The following is a 15,746-nucleotide window of genomic DNA, read 5'->3' as shown; positions in this document are numbered from 1 at the left end:
CAAGGCCCACTAATTGACTTACAAATGAAACTGAACAAGGCTTTGGGTCCTGAGCCAGAGGAAGCAAGGGAGATGAGCTGTCAGAAGCTGGTTATTGGCATTGCCTTTTTCCAGCAGTGGGAGGATTTCTGCTGCGAGATGTCTCAATCCTTGTAGAAATGTGATCTCTCAGCTCCTCCACTCTCCCTCTCCTTCCTTTCCCTTGGCCCCTGGCTGGCTCTGCCTTCACCACCCAGACCAGCCACTCTGTTGGAGAAGCATGCTGGAGTGGTCAGGAGGGGTCCATTCCTCCTGGGGGAACTGTCAGATGACAACATAGGCTGGGGAGCAAAGCAAGGCCTAAGGCAAGGACCAGTACAGTGAGAGGGAAAAATCCAGGAGCTAAGGGAGTACCTAAGGGAAGTGAGATCTGGTCCACTCCATTCACCCACCGTATGGCCCAACAACCTCCATCCATGAGCACTCTCACCTGCAACCATCAGGGTGAAGTCGAAACCCTTCTTCACAGACTTCCGGTGGACCTGGTTTGGCAGAGTGGCAAAGCCCACATACTGCTTCTCATGGTCCTGCAGGGCAGAGGTGGAGAGGAGCAGGTCAGCACAGGCCACCCCTCTTCCTCAAGCCTCACACAGCAACTGGGAGCTGGATTCCAAAAGCCCAAGGCAGAGCCAAGGGTTGGAGGAGAGGCTGGTCCCTGTGCTGCCAATGGTGTGGGGCAGGGCACACACCTCTAAGCTCAAGCACTTCTGCCCTTCCTGCGAGTGGCCACCAAGGACCACCTCCTGCCAAGCACAGCCCTGCTCAGCTGCTCTCACCAGCCAACAAGGCCCAGCACAGAGAATACAAGAGCAGAGGTACATCCTGCTATTCCTACCAGAAAGTACACCTGGGGCTGCTACTGACACACAGCCTTCCTAAGTCTGCTTCTCCCACACAGCTGCAGGCTCCCTTCACAAGCAGGGTCACCAGATGTCACCTGTCCCCAGGCCTTTCAGAGTTATTTCTACATCCCTCCCTCCAGAGCTGCTTGTGATAGAAGGAAAACTCTCTGTAGCTGGCAGCCCAGCGTTTGTGGTGTCCTGAGCTGTGACTAGGGAAGGTGCAGTGGCTTGGCTCCCGCTTGACCTAAGAGGAGATTATTTCTTGCTGTGTCACAGCCTCTCCTGGCTGAGTAAGAGGAAATCCTGAGTAATCCCTCAGTGTTATTTCTGAAGAGACAGAAGTTCAAGGAGCATGGCAAGTGGGAAGATGCAGAAGCACTGATAACGCAGGCGAGATGCTTTGGGCGAAGGCATTACATTACTGGGGTGTCAGCTACTGCCTAACCATCCCTAGGCACAGCCTCCTGTCACTCAGTGCCCTCTTACAGCACAAAAGCCACAGCCACCCTGCAAGTGTGGCACACGCTCTGTACCAGTACACTAAGTGCACTCAAGGAGCAGCATGACCAGCAGTGGATTTCAGGAGCACCTGCCATGGATGCCACAGCCAGGAGCAAGCAACCACGCAGCCTACACTGCCCCCCAGGGACACACAGCCTGGTCGTGCAGGGCACCTCCTGAAAGGTGAACGTGGCTCACTTGCAGGATTCACAGACCTGCTCCAGATATTGCCCTCAGGATGGGCTCAACACACAGTCCAGTGCTCACAGCTCCACTCACAGGTGCCACCCACCCTGGCCACTTCATCCATTCTCCACCTGAGCACCTCTGGTCTTTCACAGCTTACAGCTCTGCAGCAGTGCATTCTCCTTGCCAAGGCCACAGCAGAGCCTTTGGCAAACACTTCCCTCCTTACACACTTCACAAGCTAGACCCAAGGGGAAGCAGTCAGTCACAAATACCTGAGCCAGAGATATCCACTCCACTTTTCAACCTCAGTTAAAATAAGCCCCCTTGGGAGTCACACCTGAGGCTAACTCATGGAGATAGGTGTTCCTATAAACCACCCCCTGCTCCCACCTGCCCTTCAAACACACAACTGTCCTCACCCTGCAGCTCTCTGGGTCTCCAGGCACTGCAGGGGAGAGCTCTGTTTCTAAATTGAACTATCTCCATTCCTGGAACATGCACACAAAAGAAACACCTGCCATGATCTAATGTGTTGAGCTTAGGGCTATGCTGACTTGCACCTGTATCCACACTGCAAGTGGGTAACACAGCTCCTGAGCAGCCCTCTGAAGCCTCTGGCTGCATGTTCACATGTGAACACTCTCAGACATCCACAGCCATGCAGACTGCAAAGTCCTGGTGGGCACACACAGCAAGGATGGCACAGACTCTCCTCCTTCAGTTTACAGCTGATCAGAAGCTGCCCACCCAGACAGCAATGACATGGCTGGTGGCCATCATGGCCCAAGAACTCTGCTGCCTTCTAGAAATTCAAGTTTGTTTTGGGTCTCAAACTTGGTCACTTTAGCCCTGACAGAGTCACCATAAGGTCTGGTCTCCCTCACCTTACCCCTCTGCTCTTTCACCCCAACCCCAGTTCAGAGGGGCAGGAAGGGACAGAGCAAACTGAGAGAAGTAAGGAGTATTAGCACTCAAAGCACTCCACTGGGAGCTCTAATGGCTGAGGTGAAAGGCAGTGGCAGCCCAAAGCAGCAGTGCAGCAGACAGTGATGAGACACCAGAGTGAAAAGTGATGGCAGCTCTGACAAGCTGCATACAGCGAAGCAGCACCTGCCTGGGGGACACTGCCAACTGCCACTCAAAAGGCTCAGTAAAGGGTAAACAGGAGGGGTACAAAACAGGGTGAGAAATGTGGGACTGGCAAGATCAATGAAAGGAGAAAAAAAAACAACCTTCCAGGCCATGTCCCTCACTGCCAGAGCTACCTCCTAGCTGCTTTGCTTCCTGGGGAAGCACACCCATGAACACAACAACCAAAGTGCAACCAAAGCCAGCACCTTCCATGGCAAGGGCCAGTGCTCAGGAAGTGGCACAAACACACAACTGCCCTTCCCCTTCTGCTTCTCCTACAGCCAAGCTTTGAGTTGGAGCAGGACAAGACCTGCCCCAGTCTTTATCAGCCTTTGGAAAGAAAACAATCACCTGCTCTCTCCAGTGACTTGACATGTGAAATAGCCCTGGCAACGTGCTAGTAAGGCCCTAGCTGAGGCCTGGGGTGTGTTTCTCCTATTTCCTTTGGGGTTTAACCTGGATGACTAAGGGCTGACAACAGAGACACCAGCAGCTGAGTTCTGGTGCAACTGCACTGACTTCAGCCAAGCATAACTGGCTGAACCTGATCTCTTGTCTCTGTTCAGCACAAGCAGGTAAGCCTGGATTCACTGTGCCTCTGGTTACCTCCCTGCAGCTCAGGGGAATCACCACCTTAGAAATGAGCAAATCCTGGCTGGTGCAGGATGCTGCCCTTCACGCATGCCTTGTGGTTAGTTTCCCTTGCAGTGAGGAAGGTGAACGCTGAGCATAACACCAAGAGAAGAGCTTCCCTTGCAGTGGGAGGCAGCCTGAGTCACAAGGGGAAATGCCCCGTCCCTAGCCATGCCCCACTCAGGCCAGTCCTGGATGTACCAGAGAGCCCTGCCAGGAGATGCAGGAGAGCATGTCAGCCCAGGGTGAAGGCTAGAGAGATGTAGGGGGAGTCATGGAGAGCGCTCTTGTTCTTGCAACAGCCTTCTCAGGAACAATGGTGTGGTCCCTGCACCACAGCCAACCTGGACTCACACTTCTCCAGGTTGGCTTTGAGACATCCAATGTGTGCACCCATCCCAGAAATGGCTGGGCACTGCAACAGCCATGTACCACTATCTCTGCTAGTGCACCAACACCAACATGCCACCTAGGGAGCCCAAGTGGGCTCCTGAGCCTAGTGCCTGCCTTGCTCAAAGCACTGAGTCACCATTTTCACTAGGGCCCAACACAGATGATATCTGCAGAGTGACTATGCATGGGACAGAAAACGCTGAAGGGGGAATACAGAGCTGAGAGGGCTATGGAAGGAGGCAGGTGGCTTTCTGGGTCATGAAAACCTAAAATCCATTAATTAGATGAGAGACTTGGATTCAGGGAGTTCCTGGAGGCATCACAGCCCCCTCTCCAGGCTCCTGATCATAGAATCATAGAATCAACCAGGTTGGAAGAGACCTCCAAGATCATCCAGTCCAACCTAGCACCCAGCCCTATCCAATCAACCAGACCATGGCACTAAGTGCCTCATCCAGGCTTTTCTTGAAGACCCCCAGGGACAGTGCCTCCACCACCTCCCTGGGCAGCCCATTCCAATGCCAATCACTCTCTCTGGGAAGAACTTCTTCCTAACATCCAGCCTATAACTACCCCAGCACAACTTGAGACTGTGTCCCCTTGTTCTGTTGCTGGTTGCCTGGGAGAAGAGGCCACCCCCTACCTGGCTACAATGTCCCTTCAGGTAGTTGCAGACAGTAATAAGATCACCCCTGAGCCTCCTCTCCTGCAGGCTGCACACCCCCAGCTCCCTCAGCCTCTCCTCATAGGATTTGTGCTCCAGGCCCCTCACCAGCTTTGTTGCCCTTCTCTGGACATGTTCCAGCACCTCAACATCTTTCTTGAATTGAGGGGCCTAGAACTGGACACAGTACTCAAGGTGTGGCCTGACCAGTGCTGAGTACAGGGGAAGAATAACCTCCCTTGTCCTACTGGCCACACTGCTCCTGATGCAGGCCAGGATGCCATTGGCTCTCTTGGCCACTTGGGCACACTGCTGGCTCAGCTTCAGCCTACTATCTATCAGTACCCCCAGGTCCCTTTCCTCCTGGCTGCTCTCAGCCACTCAGTCCCCAGCCTGTAGCGCTGCTTGGGGTTGTTGTGGCCAAAGTGCAGAACCTTGCACTTGGCCTTGTTAAATCTCATCCCATTGGCCCCTGCCCACCTATCCAGCCTGTCCAGGTCCCTCTGCAGGGCTCTCCTACCTTCCAACAGCTCCACACCTGCTCCTAGCTTGGTGTCATCTGCAAACTTACTGATGCTGGACTCAATCCCCTCGTCCAGATCATCAATAAAGATATGGAACAGGACTGGGCCCAGCACTGATCCTTGGGGAACACCACCAGTGACAGCTGCCAACTGGATGTGGCACCATTCACCACCACTCTCTGAGCTCTGCCATCCAGACAGTTCTTGACCCAGCACAGAGTGAATCTGTCCAAGCCATGAGCTGCCAGCTTGGCCAGGAGCTTCTTGTGGCAGACAGTGTCAAAGGCTTTGCTGAAGTCCAGGTAGACTCCATCCACAGCCTGCCCCACATTCACCAGGCAGGAACCTGATCATAAAAGGAGCTCAGGTTGGTGAGGCAGGACCTGCCCTTCCTAAACCCATGCTGGCTCCCATCAAGCTGACACAAGCCGGGACAGCCGCTCAGTCGCTGCACTGTGCTCCGCTCACCAGCCCCAGCTGTCGGGAAGGGGCCTCAGCCAGCTGAGCCAGTGGCGCTTTGGCACGGGGAGCCCCTCTCCCAACCACCTCCTCCATGTGGTGCCTTTGTCCCCACTGGCATCCCACTCTCACACGCCTGGGAACGTGCCCCACGCACTCCAGTGGAGAATACCAAGAGATGTGGTCGACCTGTGGGGCCTGTTACAAAGCAAAGCACTGCAGGCCAAGCAGCGTGTGCCCGCGGGTTCAGTGGACATCACAGCAACATGCCCTGTCCCCACAGCCTCCACTACTGGCCGAGGCTCCCTGACAGGCTGTGTTCTCCAGGGGAGTCCAAACCAAGGAACAAAAGCACTGAGGCATTCAAGTCCTGTTCCTGTCAAGGGCAGAAACACTTGAGATCTGTGCACAGAGAAGCCACCCCTAGCAGTGAGTGTCTGCAGGGCTCTCTGTACCTCCAAGGCAGTGATGCCATCCTTCCCAATTCCCTCCTTGCCTCTCTGGTGGATTTGCTGCTTAAACCAGTGCAGATCTCGTGTGACTTCATCACTCAGCCTGGGGATAAGCGAGGCCTCGCTGGGCATATTCAGAAACACTAAAATTGAACATCATGGGACCAGAGAAAAGGCGAAGAAGAGCCCCTGCCACAGGAGCAAACGCCAGAAATGATGCAGCTTGTGCTGGGATCCTGGTGCCGCTGCCTCCACTTCTTGGCAGCAGGAGCGCCTGGGTGCCACAGCCTCCAGCGCAGGCTGTCCAGCTCCCGCCCGGGCGGCCCTTCCTCCGGCCGCTCCCCTCCGGCCAGGCACAGCTGCCACATCCGCGCCCGCACGAACCAGCACAGCACCGCCCCAGAGGAGCGCAGAGCAGAGCCTTCGCTTCATTTTACTGCTAGGAAGCTTCGTGAATTCAGAACGCCAGCAGTGCCCGGGGCATCTGCCGCTGACATCTGCTGCCCCGGGACTATCAGCAGCCACTCGCCCACCACGGCTCGCCGCAGCAGATGGAAAAGGAGCTACCAAAGCCCAGCGTTAGCTAATACAAACCAGGCTCTGTTCGGGCGCACAGGCTGCGGCTCCTGCCCTGCCCCCCCCGCACACACGCCATTCAGACAGAATCCCTGCATCAAATAACCGCACCAACCCGCCGTGCATCTCCCAGCTGTCCAACGCGCCCCTCGGCCCGGTGCCCGCGGGGGCCTGCCCTCCTCTCCGGCCCCGCCAGCTCTCCCTTACCGGTGCCTTTCCGCCTCTCTGCTCCTCAGAGGTCTCATCTTGAGCCGCACACGTCTTCTCGGGCACCATCCTCCCCCCTCCTGTCCCCGCTGCTCCTGACTGGCACAGTGCTATAAATACATCCCCGTACCTTCAGCTTGGCCGGGTGGCTTCGCTGTGCCTGCGTCCGCGGGGAAAGCAGCCGCTCCACCAAGCGCTCCTGAATAATGATCGAGTCCATGAGCGCGGCCGGCAGGGCGGACAGCCACGGCGGGGCAAGGAAAAAACACCCACCCCATGCGTTCCCTCCCAGCCTTCGCTAAAGCCATGCGGCAGCCCCCCCCGCCCACACGCATGCACACACACGCAGGGCTGGCTCAGCTCGCAGCGGCCCGGCACGGCGAGCAGAGGTGCTCGGGCTCCCGGCAGCTGCCCGGGATTTCCTGCCGTCTGTGCCGCGGGAGGAGCCTGCCAGCAGGGACAAGGACAAAAGCCACCGCGGGCGCAGGCCAGAGGCAATGTCTCTCGCCCTGCCAGCGTCCTGCGGAGAGGCTGTGCACGTACCGGATGCTGTCCCAGCCGCGAGTCTGACTCCTTTTGTCAGCAGCGCTTGTTCAGCTGGAGGATTTCCTAGATATCCCCACGGACATGGCCAAGACAAAGGTTTGCTGCCAGAAGGCCTGCTCCTAGTGACAATGTACTGCGCTTCTGCTTGTGTATGTGAAGGGCTAATGGGACTAGAAGGCTCCCCAAAAGCAGGGTCCAAACCTAGCCTCGGCCCCCAGTCCTTGTTGACATGGATCTGCCTCCACATGATGCAGGTCCCTCTGTTGTCTAGTTCAGGCTCTATTGCAGCCTCATCTCTCAGCCCAACTGGAAGAGCAGCTGATGTATTCTAGACCTTCCAGCAACCATTAAAGCTTTGAAGACATTTCAAAATGAAGTGCCCCCTGTGTATTTGTTAAGCATAAGAATGCAGCCCAGCAACAGCCTATAGCATACACAGAAAGGGCATTCAAGCCTCATGCTTGGCTTCTGAAGGCAGGTCTAAGACCTGCTTCCCAGCCTCTTCTAGGCAGCCATAGGGACTGAACAGGAATTTTCCTGAAACAGAAGCTGATCATCCTATGTAATCACAGGATTCCAGAAGCAGGGGTTAATATCACAGCAGGTACAGTAAAATCACACAGGACTGCAACACTGAGTGGTGCTTGAGGAACCTGCCACCTGCCACACAGGTTCCTGAGCAACTTTCTGCTTGTAAACAGGGAAGGACCCACACTGCAGCCACATTCCTGCCTTACCCTCAGCCAGAGCTCCTGCTGCTGCTCTGGGAAGCACAGATATCCAGCAGTGGCTCCACAGAACCACAACCCACAGTTTCCACCATGCACCCCAAGTGTGGCTGGCACCAAGTTCTGCAAAGTCTCCAGTTGCCTGAAGTCTGGTGGCAGATGTAAGAGTGGAAAGGTCTTGGAAACACACCACAGGCTGAGAGAAAAAAAAGGACAGAAGGAAAAGAAGTTTTACCTTTGCTCCCATCCTGCACATTGAGGGAAGGCAACCTCAGATGTTGCAGGCACAAGGTCTTAAAGGCTGAGAAAAAGAAGTGGAGAAAAACTGGGAAACATTCCCAGAGCAGGAAAACTGCTGCCATGCAGCAGCTGTCATATTGCATGCATGAAGCCCTTTTCTAAACCGTGCTGCTCTGCCAGCCACATCCTTAAATTACTTCAATTGGGTTTTGGTTCCAATTGTTTCTGTGTGTAACAGTCAAGCTGGAGGCCTGGACTGAGATCCAGGTGCGGCAGGAATTGCCACCTCTCAGATAATGTCCCCTTGGAGCAGCTCAGTCTATGTTCTGCAGCGCTGCTCCATTCCTCAGGGGGTCAGTAACCCCACAACATCCTCCCAGCCCAGGGGTGGGTCAGGCCATCCTCATGACAATATTAGCTTTTTTTCCTCCTGGATTCACAATATTTAATTCTCACTTTCCTTACTGTAAGGCTCCATCACCAGAGTCTTCAGCTTGTGCATGACAGAGGACCAATGAAGGTACCACACTGCCTGCACCGGGCAGCAAGAGGAATGGCATCCAAACTTACATGAAATGACAGAGAGGTTTCACCAGTCCTTTCACATCATAAACCACAGTAGCTGTGAGCAAATCCTTTCCCAATCCCCAGGAATTCTCATGCCTTGGTAGACCTCCTTGCCTGAGGATTCCAGGCCACATCACCACAAACCACAAGCATCTTCCAAGGGCACATAGAGACATGTTGTGTCCCCACGAGCCCACTGCACCAAATCACAGCATTCTTCGGAGCTGGGATCACAGATGAAGTCAACAACAATTTGGCTGTGACAAAACCACAGTTTTGCTCATGGTCTCAGAAGCTGTGCTAACAGTGTGGAGAGGAACAAGAAGATACTGTCTCCTGAGTGCCTTGAGCTCTCACACATCACACATGCCCTCAGGACTGGCAGCCAGGGAGAAATCTCAGTCAGAGGGCCAAGTCTGGGAACACAGAGACCAGATGAGAAGAAGAAACCCAGAAAGGTAGGTCTTGGTTACAGAGAGCATCTGAAGGCTGAGTGGTCAGTGCTGTGGCTTTCAAAATGTTGCAGAAAGGTTGACTGCTTCCAGACTCAGTCTCCTCTGCCTCTCCTAGAGATGTTCGTCTTGGCTTCTCTCCTACCCAGAGTCACTACACCAGAAATAATGGGCCAATGAGAGGACACACTGGTGTGCCTCTGAAGTGCCACATGACACACCCAGAGCTGCTGGCTTAGACTGGTCTGTGTGCAAATTTGCCACAGATAGCCAAAATAAAATCTTACTTTGCCCCTGTCATTTCTGATTGTCCCCCTCTGTTTCCATGCAGCCCCTGAAACTGCCCAGCATAAAATCTGGCCTGTTACTCTCCAACAAGAAATCTAATGTATGACATGGTTAAGAGAGGAAAAATAGCATGCAGAACACCTGATGTGGTTTGCAGCAAGGAAATGCACATCTTTGCCCATACCTAGGACAAAACCAAAGTGTTTTCATCCACTGGCTTGTGGGCCACCTGTACCTCTAAGCCTCTCTCCAGGCAGGTACCAGCAGCAGCTCAGGAGGGAAGCTGGCAGCAGAATTCAGGTTTCTGATTGTCAAAGCAGAGTTCTGCCCAGTCCCAACCTGCTGAGCACCCAGCAAGGGAAATGCAGGCTTGAGGTGCAGCAAGCCCATCCTGCCTCAAGGACCATCTCTTTGTCAAACTGTGACAGCAATAAAGAAAGGCAAAAAGCAATCAGTGAGCACTGTCTGGCACAGCCTGGGTCTTTTACCTTGCTGCTGCATTGAGCACTTGCTCACTAACAGTGGAGCCAGGGCAGAGCCAAACCATACATCCACCCTTCTGCAACATCTCTCTCCTTTGGCTCATCAAAGTCAGCTCCGGGCAAGCCCTGCCCATAGCTGCTCTAGTCAGGGGTGACAGCACATGTGGGCAGAGCTGTGACTGTGCATTAGCAGCAACGGAGCAACGTCCTACTTCTCCCTTTGGTAGAGGGGGTTTCTGGCCTGCAGTGCTGAACGTGGGCTCTGAGGAGGGAAAACTCACCAGAAGGCAAAACGCACCACTAGGCAGCTACTTGGAGCACAGAAAGGTTTTCCCAGAGCAGCACATCAGCCTTCGAGGGCAGGCAGGGGCAGACTCCCCACTGTGCTCCACACCAGCCCCAGGAACAAAGAACAAGGAGCTGCGCTTCCCCCAGGGCAGGCACAGAGACACAGGCTGTGCTACTGCCGTCACGGGAGCTGGAAGTGCCACATGCGAGGAGAGCAGCCAGTGCTCAGGACCTGGCAGCAGCAACTGGCAGAGAGCTGCCACACGAGCTCCGTGCAGCAGGCAGAGGCAGATGCAGATGTGACAAGCAAGATGCAGAAAGGATGTAAGGATGAGCAAGGAGAAACTGATGCACATCAGAGATGGGGAGAGGAAATTCTGTCCTTGACTAAACATACACCCTTCAGCCACAAAAGTCAGAGCCACACACACCTTGCTCCTGGCAGCTCTCAGGTCCCATCAAAGCAGGGCTTTCTTCTCTGCAGCCTCCACCCTGGGCTTTTGCATCGGCTTAGCCAAGAGGCTCAGCTATGAGCAACAGAGATATTACAAACAGGAGCTACATCCAGAGGTTTAGGTGTGAAGAGTTCTCCCCTCACATCAGAGTGTCTAGGGGAAGGGGAGCGAGGGGAAGAAGCACAGTGCAAGGAGACAAGGCCCCAGCCAGCTCAGAGGACAGGTCCCCCACCCACCCACGGGGCAGATGATTTCTGGCAGAGATGCTCAGGCCTAAAGGCTGCAGTGCTCAGGCTCCAAACTTGGAGAACAACTGTGGAAAGAAAATCTTCAGCCTGGTGAAGACAGACATTCTTGAGTATCACCAAGACAGGGCATAGGGTCCCATCAGTGATGCTTCTGGCCAGCCTGGCCTATGCAGAGGACTGATGAAGCTCTCTACACCCATAGCTCAGCAAGGTCAGCACAGTCACATCACAACAGCATTTATGTTTTTCCCTCTGAGGCAGACAAAGCTATTTTCAGAATTTGCCACAGAAGGGAAATTTGGTTCCTGGCTGTTTTCTACTGGGACAGGAAGGGCAGATCCAAAGGAACCATTTGCTCAAGCTGAACTGGAGCAGCAGCAGGCAGTATATCCATTCCCAGCTTGGGGTACAGCAATGGAGGCTGAGGAGCTGTGGGTATCTTCCTTGCAGGTGCATAGCTGGGAACGTCCATGGCTCAGTTCTCACATTCTCCTCCTGCTACCTTCTCTGCCACTATGTAGAAATCCAGTGCTGACTTCAGACAGATGAATCCCATAAGGTTTGGACTCTGCTGTTCTGTCAGCAGGGCCACCCTACGGTTCCTACTGACCTGACATAAGTGAAAATGTCTTGCTGATCTAAACTATGAAGATTAATTTAGCCTTGAACTTATAAGCCAGGCTCTGTGCAAACGGTTACTGGCAGCATCAGAGCCCTGACACTTGAGCCAGGCTCTGTCCTTTGACACACAAGTCAAGCTTTCTTCTCCACTCAAGGATCACGGCTGCCTTGTCACATACTCCCTCCAGAAACCTATCAAATTCCATTTTAATGGTATTTGTGCTCCCTGCTTCCACTTGAAGTCCCTCACGCCTCCAAAGAGGCACTGTGTGACTCATGAGATGCCTCCACTTCCAGCTCTGAAACAGGACCAAGGACCATCAATGGCCTCCCGCTCGTTTAAACTCGTGGCTGCCTCTGGAGCAAGCTGACAGCTCTCGTCACACCCAGCTCCTCCGCTCGCCATTTGGGATCGTCGGCAAAACGGAACAAATGGGGCAGCTGTGGAGCTGGCTGGAGCTGTTCCACGAAGTGCCTGCTCGCTGTCCTCTCTGCAGAAGCTCTTCCAGCCTTCCCTGCTGCCGTACCGACAGGTTCCACGCGAGGGAGAAGCCAGCCTGCGGGAGAATGGGTACCGCAAGGAACTGGGCTGTGCTCAGGGGCTGAACTGGCAGCTCCCATTGGGGCATCCTCTGACCAGGGCCAGCCAGAAGTCAATTTGTAGATCAATCTTGCAATCCTCTCTGTTTCCCACCTCACACAGGGTGGCAGGCACTGGCACCTCCTGTTGTGAATGCATTCAAAACCTTCGTGAAGAACAGAGGTTTCCAATTTTAGCTGGTTCAAGCAGAAGGAGAAATCAGGTGGTGCAGGAAAGCCTGCAAGTCTCCTAGCACTTCCACTGGTCCCTCTGCTTCATCCTCCAGCTCTGCAGCACAAGTAAGGCTTAAACAGATTCCTTGCCTGTTACCACAAAGTCACATCTGGGAAAACCACAGCAGAGCCCTGGCAGCCCCAGGAAGCTAGGAACAGGAATGCCTGGGAGACAAACAGGTACACATCATGGCATGGATGCTGACTGGGCTGGGAGCTGTTTGGTAGGAGAGGGCGAAAGATAATGGTGATGTATCCTCTGAAATGCAAGGACACTGCTTCTCCATCTCTCAGGGTCTCTATCCAAACGGTAAGAACATCAGCAGTTTTGGAAGCTCTTGATGCACATTAACAGAACAGAAAAGGGGTGGGGATGGGATGCTACAGAAGGTCCACTTTAAAGTTACAGGTAGTGGTCCCAATCCTGCGATCCTTACTCACCGAGTAGTCCCTTTGAAATAGAGACGACTGCTCACGTGAGTAAGGGATGCAGGATCAGGCCTGTCTACCAAAGAAGATGAATCCTGAACTGGAGAGGACATCCTGGCCTCTGAGCATGGCAAGGCACCCACGCCTGGTCCAGCAGGGGCTAGCCCGTGGGTACTGCCAGGGAAAACAGCCCATACCTGAAAACAGCACAATCAAGCACTGATCACGGAGAGCAGGGCAGCAGACAAATAAAGCTGGAAAAGGGATGCTCCCCTCAAGCAGGGGTGCTCCTGGTACATCTCCAGTAGGCCCATATCAGACACTCCCAGCTCTGCAAGGAGGTCTCTTCCTAACCATGCTGTCCTCCCAGCAGGCTCCTGAAAACAGCATCATGAGAACAAAAGCCAACTGTCCTGGGACAGCTCCCAGGCTCTGGGTCTCCCAGCTACAATTAATGTAACTTTAGGAGCAGCTGATGCCCGTGGGAGGAGAATAAGCCCACTCTTAGCTCACCAGGTTATTTTTAATTCCATTAGTTAAAGGGAAAAAAGGCAGCTCTGAAAAGCAACCTTCAGTCCTGGGAGGCATCCAAGGAGAGAAAAGCCAGCATGTCTGCGGGAGGTGTAAGTCCGAGCAGCTCTGCAGACTGCACCCTCCAAGGCCAGACTTGATTTCCATGACAAGGAGGTAGAGGCACTTCCTCCTTCCTAGGGCGTCTCCTGCAGGTCTCCCTCGAGTATTCAGACCCCCAGCTCCCGCTCTCCATCCCTGCTGTCAGCTGTCCCTGTGCAGTCACACTGCAATAACATGAAGCACAGTTTTGTGCTCACTGAGGTGGCAGAGGCACACAGGGACCTCCCCCTTCCTTCCTTCGCCTTTGGGCTTGCACCGCCAGCCCATTTGACTGCGATGAACCTGCTGAGAGGCTGCCAGCCAGGCACCTACCCTCCTCCCTTTGTACCTGCAGCTTTGCCCATGCTCCACCAAGACGTTACACAGCTGTACCCAGCTGTAAAGCGTTGCCACTTGGAACCTAGCCCAGGGCAGTGTCCCCAGCAGACGTCTGTCGCAGGCTGCGATACCAAAGTATCAGGGGGATAATAAGAGATGGGGCTATGTGGCTTCCAACTCAGTTCCCTGTGATGTGCACTCAACCATCTGCCAGCCCAGAGGGGACCCCTGGGAGCCCATTTCCCAGCCCTGTCATATGACCAGCCTGTGCAAACCTCACTGTCCACATCAGCCTGCCCAGGGCTGGGCTCTGCAAAGAGACTAAAGTCTGCCTTTGCAGATGGATAATTAGATTCCCTTTCCATTTCCTTCTTCCTCCTGATGGTTTTTCTGGCTGGCAGTTCCCCCACAGCCCTGCACAATCCAGCAGCATTAGTCAGAGGGAAATTCTGCTTCTTTCCTCTCCTGGATGTTGTTCTTGGTTCAGTATAAACAGCAGAGTGAACTGCGCAACACTTGGAGCGTTTCATTGCAGAACCATTTGTCCTTTTCAGGCTGGCAAATGCAACTTTCCCTCCCACACCTGCACCCTGCTCCTTCTCCCCAAGTGACAGAGAAAATGCACGTGATTAAAATGAGTGTGGTGGTGTTGGCAATGGGGAGCAATTAGCTAACCAGCAGCAGGAATAAGCCAGCAGCTGCACCGAGGTTGCAGCACGCTTTGATTTATGACCAGAGGTGTAAAACAATCCTTTTGGGTAGGGCCTGAAAAAACTAAAATCACACCTGGCTATCAGCAACGGTGTGAGAAGCTTTCAGCAAAAGAAGACAGCACTCTCCTGCAGGAAACTTGAGAACAGATGGAGAAACAGTGACACTGGGGTAAACCAACACAGAGGAGTGCCTGCCCAGATGAAACATCCGCAGCGGTCCTCACTCAGCATACAAGGTGTCTGTCCTCCCCCGCTGCCACTGCACAGTGGCTTCCTGGGAAGCTCTGATGGTTGCAAAAGCATCCCCAGGATGTGCAGAGAGACCAGACACTTCACTTCCACTTGGAAGGACAGCTGAGCTATCCTGCTGATCCTCCCTCACTGGCGATGCGCAGACTGAAGCTTTCAGAGGTGATCTGCCAGTTCTGGCTTCTTCTGTCTCCGTGAACAACATCCTGAGCCCATGCAGAGCACTGTGGGTCTCATGGCCCTCTAATGCAAACCACTGAGGCCTCCAGCAACTCCACACTGCTGCCTGGGCTAGGTAGTTTCTACTCTCCTCTGGGCTAAATAAACCAACCAGCTGCCTGCCCCATGGAAGGGGCTTCAAAAGACTTTGGGAGATTTCAGGAGTGTGCTGCTGACTCCCTCCCCTCCCATCCATGCCAGCCCATTGCTGGCTATTCACCACGCACTGGAGTGTTACCCAGCTGTGCTGCTGGCAGGCCATGAGGCCTGAGACACTGCAGCCATTGAGCAGTCAGTGCCTCTTCCATCATTTGTGGCCTGGCACACCGTGAACAGCAGTGACCACACCGGCAGCAGTGTGGCACAGTGCTCCTGAAGGTGGCACAGCCTGGGCCATCCCCAAGACACAGCTGTGGGACCAGCCAGGCAGACACAAAGCCCAGCAGTTTACTGTATGAAATGAGGAAAAAAGGTAAGGTCTGCAAGGCAGCAGACAGCTGTGCCCATCCCACATTTCAAAGACTGTCAACATTTCTCACAACCCAAGGCCAGAGGCTGGGGACCAGGATTCACACCTGCTCCTTACGCCCTGCCAGTGCCAACACCGAGGCCGTGGCTGGGAAGGATGCTGCCAGAAGAATCAAAGAGGGAATAAAGAGATGCTCTCCAACACCTTTCTCTCCCTTTCCCCCCCATCGACTTGCTGCAGCAAACACCAAGCCTGGTTACACCTTGGCTGCACAAGCCACCACTGTTCTGTGCCCTGCAGCACAGCTGGAGATTCACATTTTGCTAAATGCTGTGCTGAAGGGAGAAATCCTCACATCACTGAGTGTCTAAATCAAAC

General features: G+C 54.1%; 1 protein-coding gene across 3 annotated transcripts in view; it reads right to left on the bottom strand.

The window, feature by feature from the left end:
* The window catches only part of SEPTIN5 (septin 5), a 47,279-nt gene that overhangs the window by 10,488 nt on the left and 21,045 nt on the right, over positions 1–15,746 (bottom strand). The window contains exons 1-2 of one of the 3 annotated variants that reach the window (XM_064168837.1): positions 6,741–6,921; positions 470–566 (exon numbers count right to left, since the gene is read on the bottom strand). In XM_064168837.1, coding sequence (XP_064024907.1) covers positions 470–566; positions 6,741–6,830 — 187 coding nt within the window. In that variant the 5' untranslated portion in view covers positions 6,831–6,921. Of the gene's footprint in view, positions 1–469; positions 567–6,610; positions 6,709–6,740; positions 6,922–15,746 lie in introns of those variants that run through there. The other 2 variants (XM_064168838.1, XM_064168839.1) reach the window with 2 other exon arrangements.

This window comes from Pogoniulus pusillus, chromosome 30, assembly GCF_015220805.1.
Source record: "Pogoniulus pusillus isolate bPogPus1 chromosome 30, bPogPus1.pri, whole genome shotgun sequence".
Classification (NCBI taxonomy): domain Eukaryota; kingdom Metazoa; phylum Chordata; class Aves; order Piciformes; family Lybiidae; genus Pogoniulus; species Pogoniulus pusillus.
Note: the sequence above shows the minus strand (reverse complement) of the source record. Positions and strands in the feature narration are given on the sequence as shown.